Source organism: Vicia villosa, linkage group LG1 (genome assembly GCF_029867415.1).
Source record: "Vicia villosa cultivar HV-30 ecotype Madison, WI linkage group LG1, Vvil1.0, whole genome shotgun sequence".
NCBI lineage: Eukaryota > Viridiplantae > Streptophyta > Magnoliopsida > Fabales > Fabaceae > Vicia > Vicia villosa.
Window position 1 is genome coordinate 43,096,362 of NC_081180.1, and position 18,435 is coordinate 43,114,796.

General features: G+C 34.6%; 2 protein-coding genes across 3 annotated transcripts; both read left to right on the plus strand.

The window, feature by feature from the left end:
* The first annotated feature begins 1,284 nt into the window (after window positions 1-1,284).
* On the plus strand, window positions 1,285-8,013 carry LOC131635729 (protein EARLY FLOWERING 5). 2 transcript variants are annotated; one of them, XM_058906374.1, is made up of 9 exons: window positions 1,285-1,598; window positions 2,149-2,242; window positions 3,102-3,187; window positions 4,471-4,520; window positions 4,608-4,677; window positions 4,761-4,842; window positions 4,945-5,345; window positions 6,013-6,546; window positions 7,530-8,013. In XM_058906374.1, exons 1-9 carry the CDS (start codon window positions 1,518-1,520, stop codon window positions 7,758-7,760), a joined length of 1,629 nt encoding a protein of 542 aa, XP_058762357.1. In that variant the 5' UTR covers window positions 1,285-1,517; the 3' UTR covers window positions 7,761-8,013. The 2 variants fall into 2 exon arrangements, with proteins under 2 accessions (XP_058762357.1, XP_058762362.1); XM_058906379.1 differs by lacking the exons at window positions 1,285-1,598; window positions 2,149-2,242; window positions 3,102-3,187 and adding an exon at window positions 3,221-4,118.
* An 823-nt stretch (window positions 8,014-8,836) lies between these two features.
* Window positions 8,837-12,386, plus strand: LOC131635722 (HIPL1 protein-like). The gene is made up of 7 exons (XM_058906369.1): window positions 8,837-9,305; window positions 9,397-9,554; window positions 9,669-10,472; window positions 10,574-10,790; window positions 11,004-11,182; window positions 11,452-11,693; window positions 11,852-12,386. The coding sequence occupies exons 1-7, from the start codon at window positions 9,209-9,211 to the stop codon at window positions 12,237-12,239; spliced, it is 2,085 nt and encodes a 694-aa protein (XP_058762352.1). The 5' UTR covers window positions 8,837-9,208; the 3' UTR covers window positions 12,240-12,386.
* Window positions 12,387-18,435: the final 6,049 nt, after the last annotated feature.

The following is an 18,435-nucleotide window of genomic DNA, read 5'->3' on the forward strand; positions in this document are numbered from 1 at the left end:
GATGTTTGTTATCCATGTTTGTTTGTTATTTGTCATTTGATGTTCGTTATCTACTTGAAACATGTACTAGCCAAAAAGATTATACAGCAAAAAAGAATCATAATTTTTCCGCTTTTAATGGTGTATTCATTTGCTTGAAACAATTAAGAATCATGAATTTTGCACAATATATCATAGTAGTGTAATGTAAATGTAATCTTCTATATAGTACACGAAAAGAAAACATCTTATAAATCTTACAAATAATGTCAAACATAATAAAAATAAAATTACATCAACCTAATAAAAACACCGACATCAAAAGTGTCTCAAACTGAGATCGATGAGACTAGTAGTTCTAATCCATATTCAAACAAAAAGGCCTCCAAAAAAGCCTAGCTCAACAGTAAAACATTACTTATTTAACGTTATCCAAGATAACTGAACTCTTCCAGAGCATAGTCGACCAACGCATTACCATGTGTTGTATGATGAAAATAGATCCAGTGCAGATCAGCTACAAAGTTTTAGTAAAACTTTGTAGATATTCTGCACTGAATCTATTTTCATCATACAACACATGGTAATGTGTTGGTCGACTATGCTCCGGGAGAGTTCAGTTATCTTGGATAACGTTAAAGAAGTAATGTTTTACTTTTGATGTTGGCTAGGGTTTTTTGGGGTCTTATTTTGTTTGAATATGAAACTTATGTTTTGCTGTTGATGTTGATGCATGCTTTGGAATCCTCCTGATTGGCCATAATGTCTGCATAATACAAATAAAGCCGAATTAGATACAATTAAATTAAAAATATAATAAAAAAGAATTTAAAAAAAATAAAAAATACCAGAAATTTCAAATATTTCGGTACTAGATCAAATACTGGAAATTTCAAAATTTACGGTATTTTGAAGAATTTATAAAGTTACCGGAAATTTTAAAATTTCCAGTACTGGACAAGATACCAGAAATTTCAAAATTTCCGGTAAAAAGTACCGGAAAATTCCTAAAAATACCAGAAACTTATATGTATTCGCGAAATTTCCGGTAAGCTCCTCAAATTTCCGGTATCCCCCAAGAATTTGAAAAAAACCGAGATTTTAAAAAAAAAGTGATAAATGATTTTATATGGACATTTGTGTCTTTTTATGCTTTTTGGGGGTGTGAGGGATAATTTGGGGGTGGAAAGATAAATTCTCATTAAAGGGTGGGAAAAGAAATTTCCAAAGGATAATAGTAGGCCCAACAAGCCCAACAATAGCATGCCAAAAAAGTTGGGCCGGATCTCATTCTAAGTATCGTCTGGGTGGTTTTTCTCCACGGGCGAACACGAAGAATCACATTCCAGTGAAGAACGTATAGGAAAACAATAACAACAACACATACAAATTTCACGACTGTTATCTTCTTCACAACCCTCTCCCGTTTTCACTCTCAATTTGAAATCGCAAAGAAAAATATATAAAAGATAGAGCTTTCAATTTTCAAAGAGAAACAATTCTGAAAGGGAGAGAGTTAGGGTTTTCAGTCTTCCAAAATGAAGACGACGAAGGGTGGTAAGGTTATGAACCCTACCGATGCTTATCGGAAGGAGATTCGCAAGAAGGAATTGAAACGGGTTTGTATTTTTCACTTTCTCTACCATTCTCCTTTAATTCCTTTGGGTTTAATGTAAATTTGTTCATTATTTTCTCTACTTTATGACCTAATTTATTCATAGCATATTTCAATTAATTAATGTGAGTGTGTTTATTGTAAATTTGAAATCTCCAAATAGTTTTTTTTTTTTTTAAATTTAAATTTGCGGTCTAGAATTGCAATTCTAGAGGTGTAGAATTAATTTTGAAATGATTTTAAGGTGTCTGGTTCTTGTAAAGTAGAATTGGTTCTACTTGAAGCTTTTGAGTTCAAGATGATTTTTGATTTTTATAGTTCAATTCAATTTTGCATTAAGTTATCCAAACATTAATCACTTTACATTCAACTCACTTTTAACTTACCGAATCAATTCACTCAATCAAATTTTTTCACCGCAAAACCAAATATATGGCTAATCATTTAGTTTTCTGCTCTACTTAAAATCAGCATTCTTGCTTTGTATTATTCTGCTGTGTTGTACTCATGTTAGTATGGTTATACTTTTTTGTTGTTTTTGTTTTGATTTATAGAATAAGAAAGAAAGAAAGAAGGTGAGGGAGGTGGGGATCTTGAAGAAAGATCCCGATCAGCTGAAGAAGCAGATTGATAACTTGGAAATGATGAGTAAGTCATGTTTTATTGGAAGGAAGTAGGATTTCAGTTTCATCTCTTTTGTATTGCCATTTTGTTTTAAACCCAAATGCTAGTAATTAGTTGGTAGAAATGTTTTCAGCTGCATTCGAACTTGCAAATGCTTATGTTCCTCTCATTAAACCACCAAACTACTTTATTGCTGTTGGCAATATGTTTTTTGAGCATTGAAAAGGACTGCTCCGTCATATATCTAGTAGTTGTCATGGTCTGAACAAACTTTTCTATATGTGAACTTATGAGAACTAATTTACAGACAGTAGGAGCAAGCAATCATATAAATGAAATATAGAACTGCTAGGCTAATATTAGAGAACCATAAATCCTATCAATAGCTATTTATGAAAAACATAATAATAAGTAACATAACTTGTAATAATGGTAAAGCTTGAGATACTCTCTTTGACTGATTTAACAAATAGCAAGATCAGCAATTGGATTAACGAGTTGAATAGAAAGTAAATTTAAATAAAACAACAGAGGTTTTGTTTTCTATAAACTTAAATTTGATAACTCACTAGTCTAAAATTAACACCTGATGTCTTTTAAACATAATAAATAATTGAATTGAATTCTTTTTCTAGTCAAATTTAATTCTTATTCAAGTGGAAAATTTAGTCATTATCTAATTGTTATCCAGTTCACATTGTTGGGTGTCTGACTTGTATCAATTTGCACAAACCAGAGTATGAATCAAGCAGTTTCTATAGCCATGCTAACAACTGTTTGATTAGAGAAAACCTGCCAGTTTATTTTGTATTCTTATTTGCTCCTAATCCCTACCCTAGTATTTGCCTTTTGATAACCACTTACACATTGTTGGTTGTGGCAGAGGCTGATGGCGCCTTGGATAAAGCAAGAAAGCACAAGAAGAGGCAACTTCAAGATACACTTAATCTTGTCATGAAGAAGAGGAAGGTAACAATTCATACATGTCTGTTTTGTTGGGCCACTTTGTTTTTTCATACACTTTCGCAGCTTTTCCTGTAGTTAATGTGCAAAATTATGTTGTTTCATGAATTTAAAAAAGATAAATAAATAAGTGAAAACTGATCGCTGGATTGTTGAAGCCAATATCTAAACTGTTTTCTCTCGATGAGCTGGCACTTTTCAACAACCTGATCCTCTCAACTTGCAGAAGGTTTCCTATCAAACTTCTTTCCCATATCCTTAGAAGTAAAGGAAATCCTGGTGCATTTATATTTGAAAATAGTCATTAGCCCGTTACATCATAATTCAGAGTGCTTGATCACTTTGTTATGATGCAATTTTTTTTCTTTGTAGTCTCACTTTTCTTTATCGTATTGTTATCACATACGAAGTTGTTGCTACTTTCATCCCTCTGGAACATTGCCTCTTAGGTGTATCACTGCCTTTAAATGGTAGTTTGTCAGTACTTTCAAATAGCGGCTATGGTGGATTTTTTGCCAATCACTGTGGCCAATTTATGAAAAAAGGGCATGACGTTTATGGTGAAAATGGCGGCTTTAAAAGACAATTTTTTTTCTTCCTCCATCGGCAATTGATAGCAACACTGCTTGGTTTATCAGAGTATATGACAGAAATGGGATATTGTTAATGAATGAAAAGAATCACAACCTTATAACCAAGAGAAGCATATACCAAGCACATGTAGTGATGCAAAAATTTATTTTTTCTTGTTGTCTGTGCCTGCTTTTCTCTTCAACATAATTAAGAAACTTCTTTTTATCACGTATAGAGTGGTTGCCAATTACATGACTCTGAAAACCAGCTGTAACAAGCACCTTGGTTGATGTACCATTCTTCTACTCAGTAGGCAAGTTCCACTAACTGTAGCTGAAGGGATCTTTTGGGTTTATCACAATCTGTAAGTGGTAGTGTTGTTGATCTTTTCTTGGTCCAGTGTAAAAGGTTGTGCGTTTGTAGTCGTAGGCTGTAATGAATTTCTACTGAAACAAACTTGTAATTCGTTGCTGTTAATTTTGACTTCAGATAGACCCATGTAGTTTTTTTAAGTCTTGATTGCTAAAAGGAAAACCCATTACTTTATAGAAATGAGCCATGAACTTGGTTTCATATTGCTTTAGTAGCTGAAGCTGCTTGTTTTGGTCATTTATATTGCTTTAGTAGCTGAAGCTGCCTGTGTTTTTTGTGCCTTGTATGCATGATGTTATTTAATAGTTTCTATTGATTGTCTAAATCTGATATATTTTGGACAGGAATATGAAGAAAAAATGCGAGACAAGGGTGAGGCTCCTGTGATGTTCAGGTAAAAATTTAGGGTTATTTTCAATTACAAATTTATGCTCTATTTGTTTATCTGTAGTTTACAAATACTTGGATATATTTTGAGCAGTCATTTGGGCCCTCCTCGAAGGAGAACAAGCGCAGAAGAGGAAGAGAGAGTTAATCACCCAAAACCAGAGGTATCCTTTCACTTGTTCTTGTGTGTATTTTTATCCAGGCGTTGTAAATGGTTTTTTGAATTTCTTACTGATTTTTGCTACAGGACTCTGTTTATTACCATCCTACCTTAAATCCTACCGGCGCTCCACCGCCAGGGAAACCCCCTATGTTCAAATCGTCTATAGGTATGCTGAACTTCTTTTTCATATTTGACTGGTAAAATAATGTATTGGTAAATGATATTGTTTTAACATCTTCATTTAATCAGTTTTCATGCTGAACTGCAGGACCTAGAATTCCCTTGTTTGACGGTTCATCAAGTACTGCTGCATCGTCCTCAGCAATAGAGTCTGAGGATGGTGTATTATCCGTGCCTCCACCTCCCCCACCACCACCACTGCCTGATGCTAGTTCAGCTGATGGTACTGTTTTACCTGCATCTTTGCCACTGCCTCCACCACCTCCCATGCCTCCAAAGCCTGCTGCTGGGTTGCCTGCATCATTACCTCTGCCTCCTTTGCCACCTCCACCTCCCGGTCCTCCGCCTAAAGAACAAACTGTAAATCGGTCTTTACCGCCTCCTCCACCTCTACAACAGTCTCAGCCGCCTCCACCTGGCACCAATGAAGGTGAAGAAAAAAATCAATCTGCATTGCCAGATAATCTATCTTCCAAGGAGCCTGGTCAGGTAGGCTCATTTTAGTTGAATGACTTAGACTTTATCTTTCAAGACATTATCTGGTTGTATAAGTATGAAAGGATTTGAAATTATAGATATACTAAATATTTAGAACATCGTTGATGCTGTCATGGGCATTTTTTTAATTCCAAAATGATTCAGTATGGGGATGCTGATATTTTTTTAAATTTAGGATGTGAGTATGGCGGGGAATATTTAATAAATATTTTTGAAAGTATTTTTTTGCTTACCAAATTAATAATAATGGTAAATAGTATTAGTATGTGTATGTTATCAGTTTTTTAGAAGCACCAAAAACATTTATATATTTTATAGGGTTGCAAACAAATTTAAGTCTATTTCTTTATGTGCTAGTATGTTTCAGTCCAATTTTCAGTGTTTTAAACATTTAAAAGTATGCTCAAGCTGAAAAAGGATAGATATGTAATGTATGCTGTTCTCTCTTGTTTGTATATGAATATCTGATATCTGATGTCACATTCAGGTATACCATATGCCCCTGATTTTTGGCCACTAGAGACTTTTAATGGTTGCCAAATGCCCAAATGGGAACACATTACATTTGATTGCTCTTAGTTTGAAACTCAGGCTTGTATGATTATACTTACCACAAACGTCTTTGGAAATAACTTTTTTTTTTCTTTCTGAATTGTAGGTGCAGCTTCCTCCGCCTCCTCCCCCTCCAAGTCGTATGCCCCCAAGTTCTAGTGCCATTCAGTCAGATGATGCTGTGGTTTCTACTGACAACAGGAATTCTCTGTCAAACCAGGAGATCCAGAAAATGGTTCCTGGGCCTCCACCACCTCCTCCAAGGCAACAACCTCCTGTTCCAGGAGCCACATTAATCCCAACCTTACAGCCTGATGTATTGCCTCCTGGAATATCCCGGTTCCCACCACCCCCACCCCCACCTGATATGAGGCCTCCTCTACCTGTGGTGGGACTTCCTGGTCAGGCACCTCCTCCTGGAATGATGGTCCCCCTAATCCCAAGGCCACCATATGGTCTTCCACCTGGACCTCCTCCAATGATGAGACCGCCACTTCCACCTGGCCCTCCTCCAAACTTTCAGGAAGAGGATCATATGGTAATTAGGCCACCTCCTCAAAAACCATCATATGTTAAATCTGCTGCTTCTACTGTTGTGAAACGACCATTAGCTCAGCACACTCCGGAACTCACATCAATGGTAAGTTGATTCAATTTGTTTTCTTAATTTTAGCTTTGCTTTTATTTCAGCTCGTGAATTTTATTCTTCCTCATACCTTTGAAATATAATCCCTTTTCAAGTAAAGTTTCTTGCAGTAATGTATATTAATATTTTTTACTGACAGCTCAATAAGGTAATGGCAACATACTATATCATTCTGATGCCAATATTTGAGTCCAGATTAAAACAATTGTGTTGTTTGTAGTAATGCATGAAAACAACAATTTTTTTTGTATTAGCTTCTATCTAAAAGAAACAATTTCAATATTAGGGAAATGTAGCTTCTATGCAAGATTTTCGAGACTTCCTAACTCCAGACACGTTATCAAGTACACAAAATTTAAACAGCTAATTGCTTTATTTGCTGGGAGTGAAAGGGTTTCATTAATGACAAAGAGAAGTGGATAAACTAAACAACGGCTTATGTCCTTGACAGTTGTTAGGGTATACGGTAGCTTTTGGGCCCAAAAATAGTGGCCGAAACATTTCGTCATCATGTATCACACATGCTTAATATTTGGAAAGTTTATTCTAAAAGAAATAGAGTGAGATGCTATGTTGGCAGTGAGAGAAGAAAAGTGAGATGAATGGTTACATGATTTTGAGGGTTACGGTTTGAAGAGTCCGAGTGCAGAATAGGAAGGTGCTTTTGAGTATTCTGTTATTTTATTATGAATTGAGATCAGTAGCTCTCCGTAAGAACTTAGCTCTATACAGTAGGAATAATACCGACTGATTCCTTAAATTAGCAAATGTCTTATACTCTATTATTTCTCTGTTGGTTCTAGTTTGTATCAGAAGTTCAGAATATGATATGTTATCAGAGGACAAATTGGAATTCCTCATAGAGGACAAATTGTCTTAATGAGATGTTATCTGATAACTTAAACTGGCAGCTTTTGTTAATTTTTTGGTTTATGTAATTCTTCTAATTTAGTCTGGATCATGTTTTTTTTTACTAGGTTCCTGCGTCTGTGCGGGTGAGAAGGGAGACTGCAATGACCAAAACAAAACCAAAACCGCCTGTGTCAACACCAACATCAACATCCAGGACAGTTTCTGCACCACCCGGGCCAACTATTGTAAAACCAGTCTCAGTGAGCTCGTCATCTGCTCCAAAAGCACCGAGCATTGATGACTCATACTCGGCTTTCTTAGAGGACATGAAAGCACTTGGTGCCCTTGATGGTTGAGATCACTGTGATAGGCAGAGTCACTAAACGGGGAGGATATGCACAGTAATTTGTATTCAATGATAAAGTATTTAATACCTTGATAGCCCATGCGATTCTAATTCATATATTCTCTTTAAATTGGTTCACTGTTTTTTTACAACAAAATTGGTGCACTGTTATTGTAGTTTTATATTGGATGAACTTTTTTAACGGTTCGCAACTGTAAATGTTACCATTGTTTTTAGGATTTGGGGTTTTTGGCTTAGAATTTTATGCCTTTGTTTTTAGGGTATTATACTTTTTTGACACAATTTTTAGACCATTAATTAAATTTCAAAAATAGGCATTGACATAAAACGTTGAGTGTGGCAAAAATAGTTTTTACATATTTCTGAAATAGATATTTTATTTGACATTAAATAAAGAATTCTTTTTTTCTTTAACAACTATACTACTCGAAGAGTCTTGATTTGCATACCATGTGAAACAATTTCACTTGTACTTACAAGGATTGCATCTGGTAATCAACTTAAACAATGAAGTGCTTTTTCCTGTTGCTTTAATATTTTAAACATCATTTCATTCCAAAAACAAAAGAATTCCATGAGAATGTTCAGATTCGAAGCTGGAGGGAGTGTGTTGAGGTGAGTGCAGTTTGAATTGTGGCTTTCAGTATTTATAAGCTGATAAGCAACAAAGAGATTATTCATCCAAACCGAATTTGGAAGCATTGGCATCATGTTTTAGAAAAGTGCTTATCCATTCTATCATTGAAAATTTAATATATCAAAACATTTTTGACTTCCAGCATTTCCAGACCAATATTCGCCAATAATACAATACACGCGTCATTGCTAACGTGCACACATATGACTCATTATATCTCTGTTCAAAATTTTTAAAAACAAACATATTTGTCAAAATTTATTTGACTTATGGTAATTTGACTTTACAATAATCCCAAGTGGATCCTTTCTTCTATGAGTTGAATATTGAATATGAACACGAATATGCTTTTCTAGTGCTTGGTTAGAAGTTAGAAACTCATCTAAAACAGTACTACAATTCTACAAACATATAATATAATATTTCATTGCACCTAACTATAGCGCACCATTAATTAATATAACATAAAGCTTTGATGAACCAACCAACATCACATGTATTCCCATTTCCCAGTACCATACATACACCCACTTGTGTTTTTAGACGCTTGAGTTTGTCTTTGTCACATACCATTGGCCATCTTATCTATATTTAAGGGACAACAAGTCAACTAGGGAAGGTAAGGCCAGGTCTGTGGGCCATACACACAGCCCTCATACCAATAGGGTTGAATCAAAATATATATTGATGATTGAAAGTGACTTCTGATTTTATTACTATATTTAGAAATTGATATTTGGAGTATGTTCTGAGATTTATGTGAAAGTGAAGCATAGATTGAACTTGTTTTGGCGCCAGCCATGAAGACTGTTCTTTCCATAGGTTTCTTGTTTTGTTGCTGTCTTCTGTTTCTGCTTTTGGACTCTTCAACTTCACTTCCTCTATGTGTTGATTCAAGTATGTCTCTATCTTTTCTTTTTTTTCAATCTTTTTTGTGTTTTTTTTTTGGTTTTCATTATAGATGTATATGTGTGTTTTTTGTTTATAGGGGCACCCTTTACCCTTAACTCCACACTCAAGTTTTGTTCTTATAATGGAAGTACTTGTTGCAACTCCATACAAGATCAACAAATACAGAAGCAATTCAACCTCATGAATGTATCTGATACCGACTGCGCCTCGCTTTTGAAATCGATACTTTGCGCGGTAACGTTTTGTTTATCTGTTTATCTGCTAGTTAGTATTTAGTAACCGCTGTTTTTCATTTCAAGGCATGACTTCTGTGTTGCATATAGCTAGCTAACTTTGTTTTGTTTACAGAAATGCGACCCTTTTTCGGGGGAGCTGTTTACGGTTCAATCTACGCAAAGATCAGTTCCCGTGCTTTGCGATTCTGCAATTCCGGCAAATTCTTCGCAGTCAAAGGCGTCAGTGCGTGATTTCTGCTCTGAAGTATGGAATACATGTCAAACCGTGTCTATAATAAACTCGCCGCTTTCGTCTTCGTTGCAAGGTCAAGGAGGAGGATTACCAGCTAATACTAATGCAACAAAACTGAATGAACTATGGCAGTCGAAAGCTGATTTTTGCAATGCATTTGGAGGAGCCTCTAATAATGAATCAGTATGCTTCGAGGGTGAACCTGTCGCGTTAAATAAAACTGATACTCCTATTAGTCCTCCTCATGGATTGTGCCTTGAGAAAATTGGAAATGGATCTTATCTCAACATGGTTGCTCATCCAGATGGCACGAACCGCGCGTTTTTCTCGAGCCAAATGGGTAAGGTTTGGTTGGCAACTATTCCGGAAGAAGGATCAGGAGGACAGTTGGAGCTTGATGAGTCAAGTCCCTTTGTTGATCTAACTGATCAAGTTTATTTTGATACTCAATTTGGAATGATGGGAATGACATTTCATCCAAATTTTGCAAACAACGGACGTTTCTTCGCTTCGTTTAATTGCGATAAAGATAAATGGTCTGGATGCAATGGAGTGTGTTCTTGTAATTCAAATGTTAATTGTGATCCATCAAAGCTAGGTACTAGTAACGGCGCTCAACCGTGTCAATACCAAACTGTTATCGCAGAATATACCGCTAATGGAACCGCATCTCAACCATCCTCGGTATGCATTTCGAAACTAAATATATAAAATAATAGTTTCTATAACGAGTTCAATTCAACGGATAAAATAAAACTATCTAATCATTGTTATCGATTTTTCAGGCTGAAAGTGCAAAACCAACTGAGGTGAGAAGGATATTTACCATGGGCCTCCCATTTACATCTCAACATGGTGGTCAGATACTTTTCGGACCTAATGATGGGTATTTATACTTCATGATGGGAGATGGAGGAGGAACAGGCGATCCGTACAATTTTTCGCAAAACAAGAAATCGTTGCTCGGAAAGGTTATGAGACTTGATGTCGACAATATTCCAAGTGAGTAGTAATACACCCTAATGTAGTGTTGGATATGACTCATAGTTTACTTGCTTATTTATCAGGTCGCTCGAGTTAGCGACCTGATAAATGGGCAGGTTAGTGAGCAGCGTGCTTACTTATCGGTAAACTATGAGCATTGGAAAGTTTTGAGTACTTATAGTATTTTTTGACCCCTTATTTTTGACGATTAAATCTATTATGAATCGTCAGGTGCATCACAAGTTAGTAAACTTGGACTTTGGGGTAGCTATTCGATTCCTAAGGATAATCCATTCAGTGAAGATAAAGATCTGGAGCCTGAAATATGGGCCTTAGGATTAAGAAATCCTTGGAGATGCAGCTTTGATTCGGAAAAACCTTCCTACTTCTTTTGTGCAGATGTTGGACAGGTATGTGAATGCTTATACCAAATTAAATTTCAGAAATGATATTTCTACATTTGAGAATTTTGAAACTTGCAACGCAAGTTAATGACGTTCAAAATTCGGTTTAATAGCATATGGATTTTTGTTAATGAATTCGCCAAGATTGAGTAACTCATTAACCATCGACTGAGTTTCATTAGCCACGATTTTTGTACATTATTAACTAAGTTGTCTGTTAGCGAACTTCAATAGATGTGAAATGCGATGTTCATAGTTACATGATTGATTTGCAGGATCTTTATGAAGAGGTGGATCTCATCACAAAAGGTGGAAACTATGGCTGGCGAATTAACGAAGGACCCTATCCATTCACTGTTACAGATTCACCTGGAGGCAATACCTCCATTAAATCTATAAATGCAATTGCCCCCATAGCAGGATACAACCATTCTCAAATAAACAAGAATGAAGGATCCGCATCGATCACCGGGGGATATGTTTATCGATCCATGACCGATCCTTGCATGTTTGGAAGGTACATAAGCTTTATCTTTCCCTTTATGGCCTTCAACTTACTTTCATATATAAAAATAGAAGGCAAACAGACAACAAACTGCGCTGTGTTGCAATGACACAGACATCAAAACCCTTATTATTGCGTCTAAGATTTTTAAACCTTTTGATGCATTTCAGGTACCTGTATGCTGATCTTTACGCGGGCGCAGTTTGGGCTGCGACCGAAGACCCTGAAAATAGTGGAAATTTCACAACTAGCCGAATCCCTTTCAGTTGTGCACACAATTCGCCTATACCATGTGACGTAGTACCCAGTAGCTCCCTTCCAGCTCTTGGATACATCTTTTCATTTGGACAAGACAACAAGAAAGATGTTTACATTCTCGCAAGTAGTGGCGTTTACCGAGTTGTTCCTCCGAGCCGCTGCAATTACACTTGCTCACAGGAAAAGGAATCAACAACTACCTCTCCTCCTTCTCCTTCTCCATCTCATGCAAGCCATTGGAGTAACTCTTATTTTCTGCAGCTTTCGTCTTTGTTGTTGCTTTTGACGAGTTTTATGTAATGTATGTATATGCTAATTATGATAACTGTTAATTACTGATAGAGAAGAGAATGTTTTATTCACATGTTATTTCTTGCTTTCTACTCTTTTGCCTCTCCCTTTGTGTAAGTCTGATAATTACGAAACTATAAGACGATGGCGCTTCCAGTTCTTTGTCATTTTGTTAATAGTAAAAGAGTTTGTCATTATGTTGTTACTGCTTAACACTACTAATTGGTCATATCAATCTGGCACAGAATCTTTGATAATGCTGGAAATGCCACTACAGCAACGTGTTCTTTTTATTGAAGTGATTGTTTAAAACTGAATCAAACGATTATGATTTGCTTCAATTGAGTTCACTAATCATGATACCACTAGTTTTAGGCGTTGAAGTAATTAATTGTGCTTAAACACAGAAATGGAATCAGACTGGACTTTAAAGAATTGACAATACACTGCAAAAGGATACGAATCAACCTGACACTAAATTCCTTTGATGGAGTGCTTGCTTGGAAATAAGCAGTCATAATTCAACATACTAGTATTAAATTTACACCAACAATATAACAAAAGTACTTAAGTGATTTTTGGTTGTGTATGGGAGAGATGAATAGACTCTTCTACCAAACATTGATACCTCTCTTTGTATGTGGCTGCCATTTGCCATTTGAGTTCGTGCACGAAGAGAGCTTATGATTTTGGTCAATGGGAGTATTTTTGTGCACGAAGAGAGCTTATGATTTTGGTCAATGGGAGAATTTGATGGTTTAGAGGCAAGCATTGTGATGATACTCTGATGTGAACACCTTAAATATTGTGGCTTTGGATTCACTACAAGGCAGGTTAGCGAGAATTCAACCTGCCACTCCTAAAATTAAATCGACACCTTCCTTATTCTCGTATTGACTAAAATATTTTTGTTATTGTTTATAAAAGAAACATTTTTAAAAAAAAATTCACTATGGGCATTTAGTAAAATCTAAATTTCTGGTATTCTAAACAAAATTTCCGATATTCATTTTCACATTCTTACTGGAAATAGTGTGTAAATCTCAAAATTTCCGGAGACGATTTACTAGAAATTTTAAAAAATTCGGTGTTGTTCTAGAAAACCAGAAATTTTTGAAATTTTCGGATACTGACAAAATCTTTCGATTATCCGATATATCGAAAATTTTGCATATATTTGAAATTTCTAGTATGACTGCAGATAAAATTCTTTACTTGTGTGGTCCATAACCGACAACTCCTTCTACTGATTCCTGTATAGATTTTACGATGTTCTTCACCACGGATGTCGTATGTTTCCTATGCAACAAATGCAATTTTTTAATTGTTTTTCCGTCTTTATGAAACTGATAGTTTAATATTTATATGTTGTAATTGACTTCTGAAGTTTTAGCATGGGCACAGGCTACTGGTAAACGACATGATATTATTGTTGTCACTGTTCGTTCCGATTCTACTAATGGAATGCCAGAGAGGAAGGATAAATTGATTATGGATTGTGAGAGGGGAGCAAAATATAAAAGAAGGAATGCATCTGAAAGCAATAATTCCTCATAAGACATTATCAAATGAAAGTTAAATGTCTTTTTAGTCTGATACCTGTTTCAATTGATATCGGTTGGAAGGTGATGGTTAGGTGCGGGATGCACATTCATAAACTATATGAGGATTTGGAAGACCATGACATATTGGGCCGTATAAAAAATCATGAAAGAAAGTTTGTGAATAACATGATAAAGTACAATATAGTTCCAAGGTACATAGTTGCTGCTTTGAAAGACAAAGATCCAAAAAACCTCCCGAGTGTTACCCATGAGTAGTACTACCTAATGTCTAACAACTATATTCTTTGTGGATACTCTTCATTTTATTCACCAACGAATTTATTTCTTTTTCTATAAAAAGATGACTTGAAAGAATGAAATTATATAGAGAAGAGAGAGTGTGTGTGTGTGTGAAGCAGTACAAACAGATATACATACAAGGAGAAGAAAGCATGTAAACTAGTATGTGTGAAGCTATAAAAATATGATACACATGAGAAAAATGAAAATATGAGTGTGAAGCTAAAGAAACAAAGATACACATAAAAAGAAGAAAACATGTGAGCAAGTATATGTGAAGCTGTAAAAATATGATACACACGAGAAAAATGAAAAATATGAGTGTGAAGCTAAACAAACAAAGATACATTCAAAAAGAAGAAACCATGTGAGCAAGTATGTGTGAAGTTGTGAAAATATGATACACACGAGAAGAATGAAAATGTGAGTGTGAAGCTGAACAGATGAAGATACACTTAAAAAGAAGAAAATATGCGTGCAAGGATTCATGAAATATGTACAATACAAAGAAATGAAGAAGGTCAATGAAGATATACAAAGAGGAAATACATACAATTGAAGAAACAAGCTAACACTATGCAAATGGAAGCAAAGAAGAATATCCAGCAAGAAGAAAAAGAGCACATATTAAGAAGATATTCAAGATCAACAAAGAGAGAAACACTTGAAAGCGTTTCATTTCAAATCATCTAATGTGTTGTCTTTTAAAGCTCAATTTTTTTAATTTGCTTTTGTAGAAGCAATTTTGTATACACACAAATATTGTATTTAATCAGTTGATTAAAATTCCTTGAGTGACTAAGTTTAGTCAGAATCTCAAGATGCCATTGACAGTTTGTCTTTGAGTTGATTATCTTGAGGGACTAATATATAGCCATAAGCCGTAAGAAGATATTGACGTGTAGTCTCTGTGGTTCAAATTATATAATTGATTATTGAATTAAGTCCTTGTGATAAGGCAAAATCACATTGGTGGATGGACTGGAGATAGCCTAGTTAACGGTGAACCAAGACAAAATCACTTGTGTTATTTATCTTTGGTTCTATTGTGTTGTTTGTTATTGGGTGATCGAATTTTTTTTGTCATGAAACCCAATTAAAACCCCCTCTTTCTTATGTTTCAATGAACCTTCAATTGGTATCAGAACTTCAATTATGTTATTGATAGTTCAAACACTTAATTGTGTCAGAAAAAAGATATGTCCCTTGAAACACATTAGGAGTAGCTCATTCACCTGCTAACAACAATGATAGGTTAAACCTGATGCTATTTCTGATGAAGTAGACAGAGTGTCTCTGCTGTCTGGACGTTTTTAACCAAATCTAGAAACAAAGACAGAAGGTGTTCAGAAGCTACAGAATATCACAAGAACACTCTCAATCATCATCTAACAAGATAAGAGAAACACATCAATGTGGCCTTGAAAATTGAAGCATCTATCTTGAAGCTTAAAGCATGGATGCTCTCAAATCTAAGTGATAAGAAGGCATTTGTTCCAATATGTGGTACTTTAGTCCCATGGTTCTGGTAGTCACTAAAGGAAATCAGAATGGTAAAATCATCATGAATTATTGGTAATTATTCCCTTCCCTCACCTTTGTTATAATTATTTTTATGCTAATCAAGGATGATTCTGAAAGCTCTCTAAGGTATCATGTTAAAATATCTTAAAAGTCTAAAAGGCCACAAGAGTATACAATGTTGAAACTTACATTGCTGATGAATCAATTCATTTTTGAGTTTGATTATAAGCTTGACCTTAAAAAAAGTAAAAGCTAGTTGATAAATCTACAACTTTGACAAATATTTAGTTAGTCTCTGACAACAGGAAGTAATGGATTCTAAAAGCATTATATGCTATCTATTAAATCAAAATCAAAGGCAAGTTACACGTTAGCATCCCTAAAGTCTCTTATTCTATAAAATTTGTCTCTGGATGTGACTCAAAAGCGCTTGTATGCTTCAGGAATAATATGTTGTAAGTAAAAGATTATTAGAATATCCTTACGTCAGAATCCCTTTGGAATTCCTTGTCTTTTGGACGCTGGACTCCGTTTTGCATGTTTTATTTATTTTTATTTATTTGATTTGATAAATTATTCATACCCAATTCTCTCACTTCTCATACACATCGCTACTATAACAACCCACACTTTAAATCTTTAGCCCTAATATCTTCTTCTCAACTAGAACCCTAACCACGACGAATGAACAACAAGAACTACTTCAAGAGCAAGAGCAAATTCAACTGACCAACATTATTGATAAAGGTCTTCCTGAAATCTCCATATCTACTATGGGGCCTGATTTAGAAGTTCTTTGTGAATCCATTGTGGATTTTGACAACTTGAAGGCAAATGAGTTTGATCTCTCTCAAGATATCGCTACTAAAAAATGGGAAGTATTCTTCAACCGTTTGAAAGGGATTCTTTATCTCATTCTTGTGAAGCAGTTCTGGATTCATGCTAAGACCTTAAACTATCAGATCATCTCTCATGTTTCGGACAGGAAGATTCAAATCTCAGAAAAATCTATTGCAAAACTTTTTGGTTATGATGGAAATGGAAAAAGATGTCCCGAAAGAACTACTTGTGATAAAGAAAAATCACCTTGGTGGGTGATCGAAAACCACTTGTGTTATTTATCTTTGTTACTTTTGTGTTATTTGTTCTTGGGTGATCAAAAAGTTTTTTTATCACGAAACCCAACTCAAATTCTCTTTCCTTGTGTTTTATTTAACCTTCACTAAAGACGAATGATTTAAAGGTTATGTGGAATACCTTTTACCATTATCCAACAAAGGGTTTGATTAAAGTAAATGTGACTGCAAGATCAACTAAAAATATTATAAGGTTGTTACAACGCCCCAAAACCACCCATTTATAATAACATGTAATGCTAAATTTATGTTAACATTAATAATTATCTATGTAATGTTTATTTTGATGTTAATTTATGTTGTTTTTCCATTCTACCATTGTTCCTGGTTATTTTTAGTTTGAACTAACAAAAAATATTCCAAAGGTGCATCTTCGAAAAATCCAATGAATATTGAACTAAGGGATGTTACGAAGATGCATCTTTGGATTAACTTTTTATGCATAAGGAGATGCATCTCCAGACTAAATTTTAACAAAATAGGAGTTCCTCAACAATTTCTCTAAGTTGTGTGTGAAAAATATGCGTTCAGAGATGCATCTCCAGACACTAGGGGCAATTATAAATTTTCATGGTGGTGGGGAGAGAGAGCACATATAAGGGTAGAAAAAGTAACCCCTTTTACAAAATTACATCCAAACACATCAAATAATAGTAATAATAATCAATTTTTTTGGGATCAATTTGCAGTTTTTATTTGAATCGCTTTGAATTTGAACACTCCTATTGACAATGCATACCAATTAAACTCTTATAATAAATTTTTTCTCGTTAAAATTAATTTCAAAAACTCATTAGAATTATTGATAAGAGGAATTGAACTCACAATCTCATAAAATATGAACCAACTTCTTATCAATGAAACTAATCTTTATTGATATAAGTAAAATTACTCTCGAGTTGAGTTTGAAGATGGAGTGTTGGCGAATATTAATACCCTTAATTAGGATTTAAAATATCGAAGAAAACTCAAACCTGTATCTAGATTATATATGATACCAAAATGAAAAAAATCCAGTCAAAATTCAAATATGTTTAGACGAATTCAACTATTAATCATCAATTCTAACTTATCAGTCATCAAGTACAATTATCAACTAACTTATAAACTATCAACTATTTTTACGGATCATTTCATATACGTTGCCATGTTTACCTTGTGGAGATAGATATAAGCACTAGAGTAAGTGGTGAAAAACAATCTATAAATAGTAGTCCTACAAAAATAGTACAACTATTTATTCCTTATCAATAAATGAATTGGAGTTTTTAAAATCCCCGTTTACAAAGACAAGACCCGGTTAGGGTATTAAGCTGAAAACCTCAACATGTACTATACCATCGGCAAGTACTCCATGTCAAAACATACATAATCCAAAAACACATTCATATTGTGTGTGTAAACAACACACATAATCCATCTTACTAATAAAACTTGTCTTTCCAACATTTCAATGTATTGAGTTTTGTTTCAAGTACTAATGATCAAAACACATCTCATAAAAGAATCTAGCTTAACTCATGATGATTGATGAAACAAGAAGCCTTTGTTATGCCCCACCAAACATACACACAACAAAACATCTTAGTTACATAGACACAAACGGTCAAAAATATTTATTATGGTAAAAAAAAACAAAAAGTAAAACAAAAACATGGTGAGATAAGATCCAAGAAAAGGAGAAAAAGAAGATGAAAAAGT

Bases quoted from the DNA above. Each gene is read 5' to 3' on its own strand.
- LOC131635729 (XM_058906374.1), top strand. From the start codon at position 1,518: ATGAAGACGACGAAGGGTGGTAAGGTTATGAACCCTACCGATGCTTAT. The intron at 3,188-4,470 runs GTAACAATTCAT...TATTTTGGACAG, and splicing joins TTGTCATGAAGAAGAGGAAG to GAATATGAAGAAAAAATGCG. The intron at 4,843-4,944 runs GTATGCTGAACT...GCTGAACTGCAG, and splicing joins TATGTTCAAATCGTCTATAG to GACCTAGAATTCCCTTGTTT.
- LOC131635722 (XM_058906369.1), top strand. From the start codon at position 9,209: ATGAAGACTGTTCTTTCCATAGGTTTCTTGTTTTGTTGCTGTCTTCTG. The intron at 9,555-9,668 runs GTAACGTTTTGT...TTTTGTTTACAG, and splicing joins TGAAATCGATACTTTGCGCG to AAATGCGACCCTTTTTCGGG. The intron at 10,791-11,003 runs GTGAGTAGTAAT...ATGAATCGTCAG, and splicing joins TGATGTCGACAATATTCCAA to GTGCATCACAAGTTAGTAAA.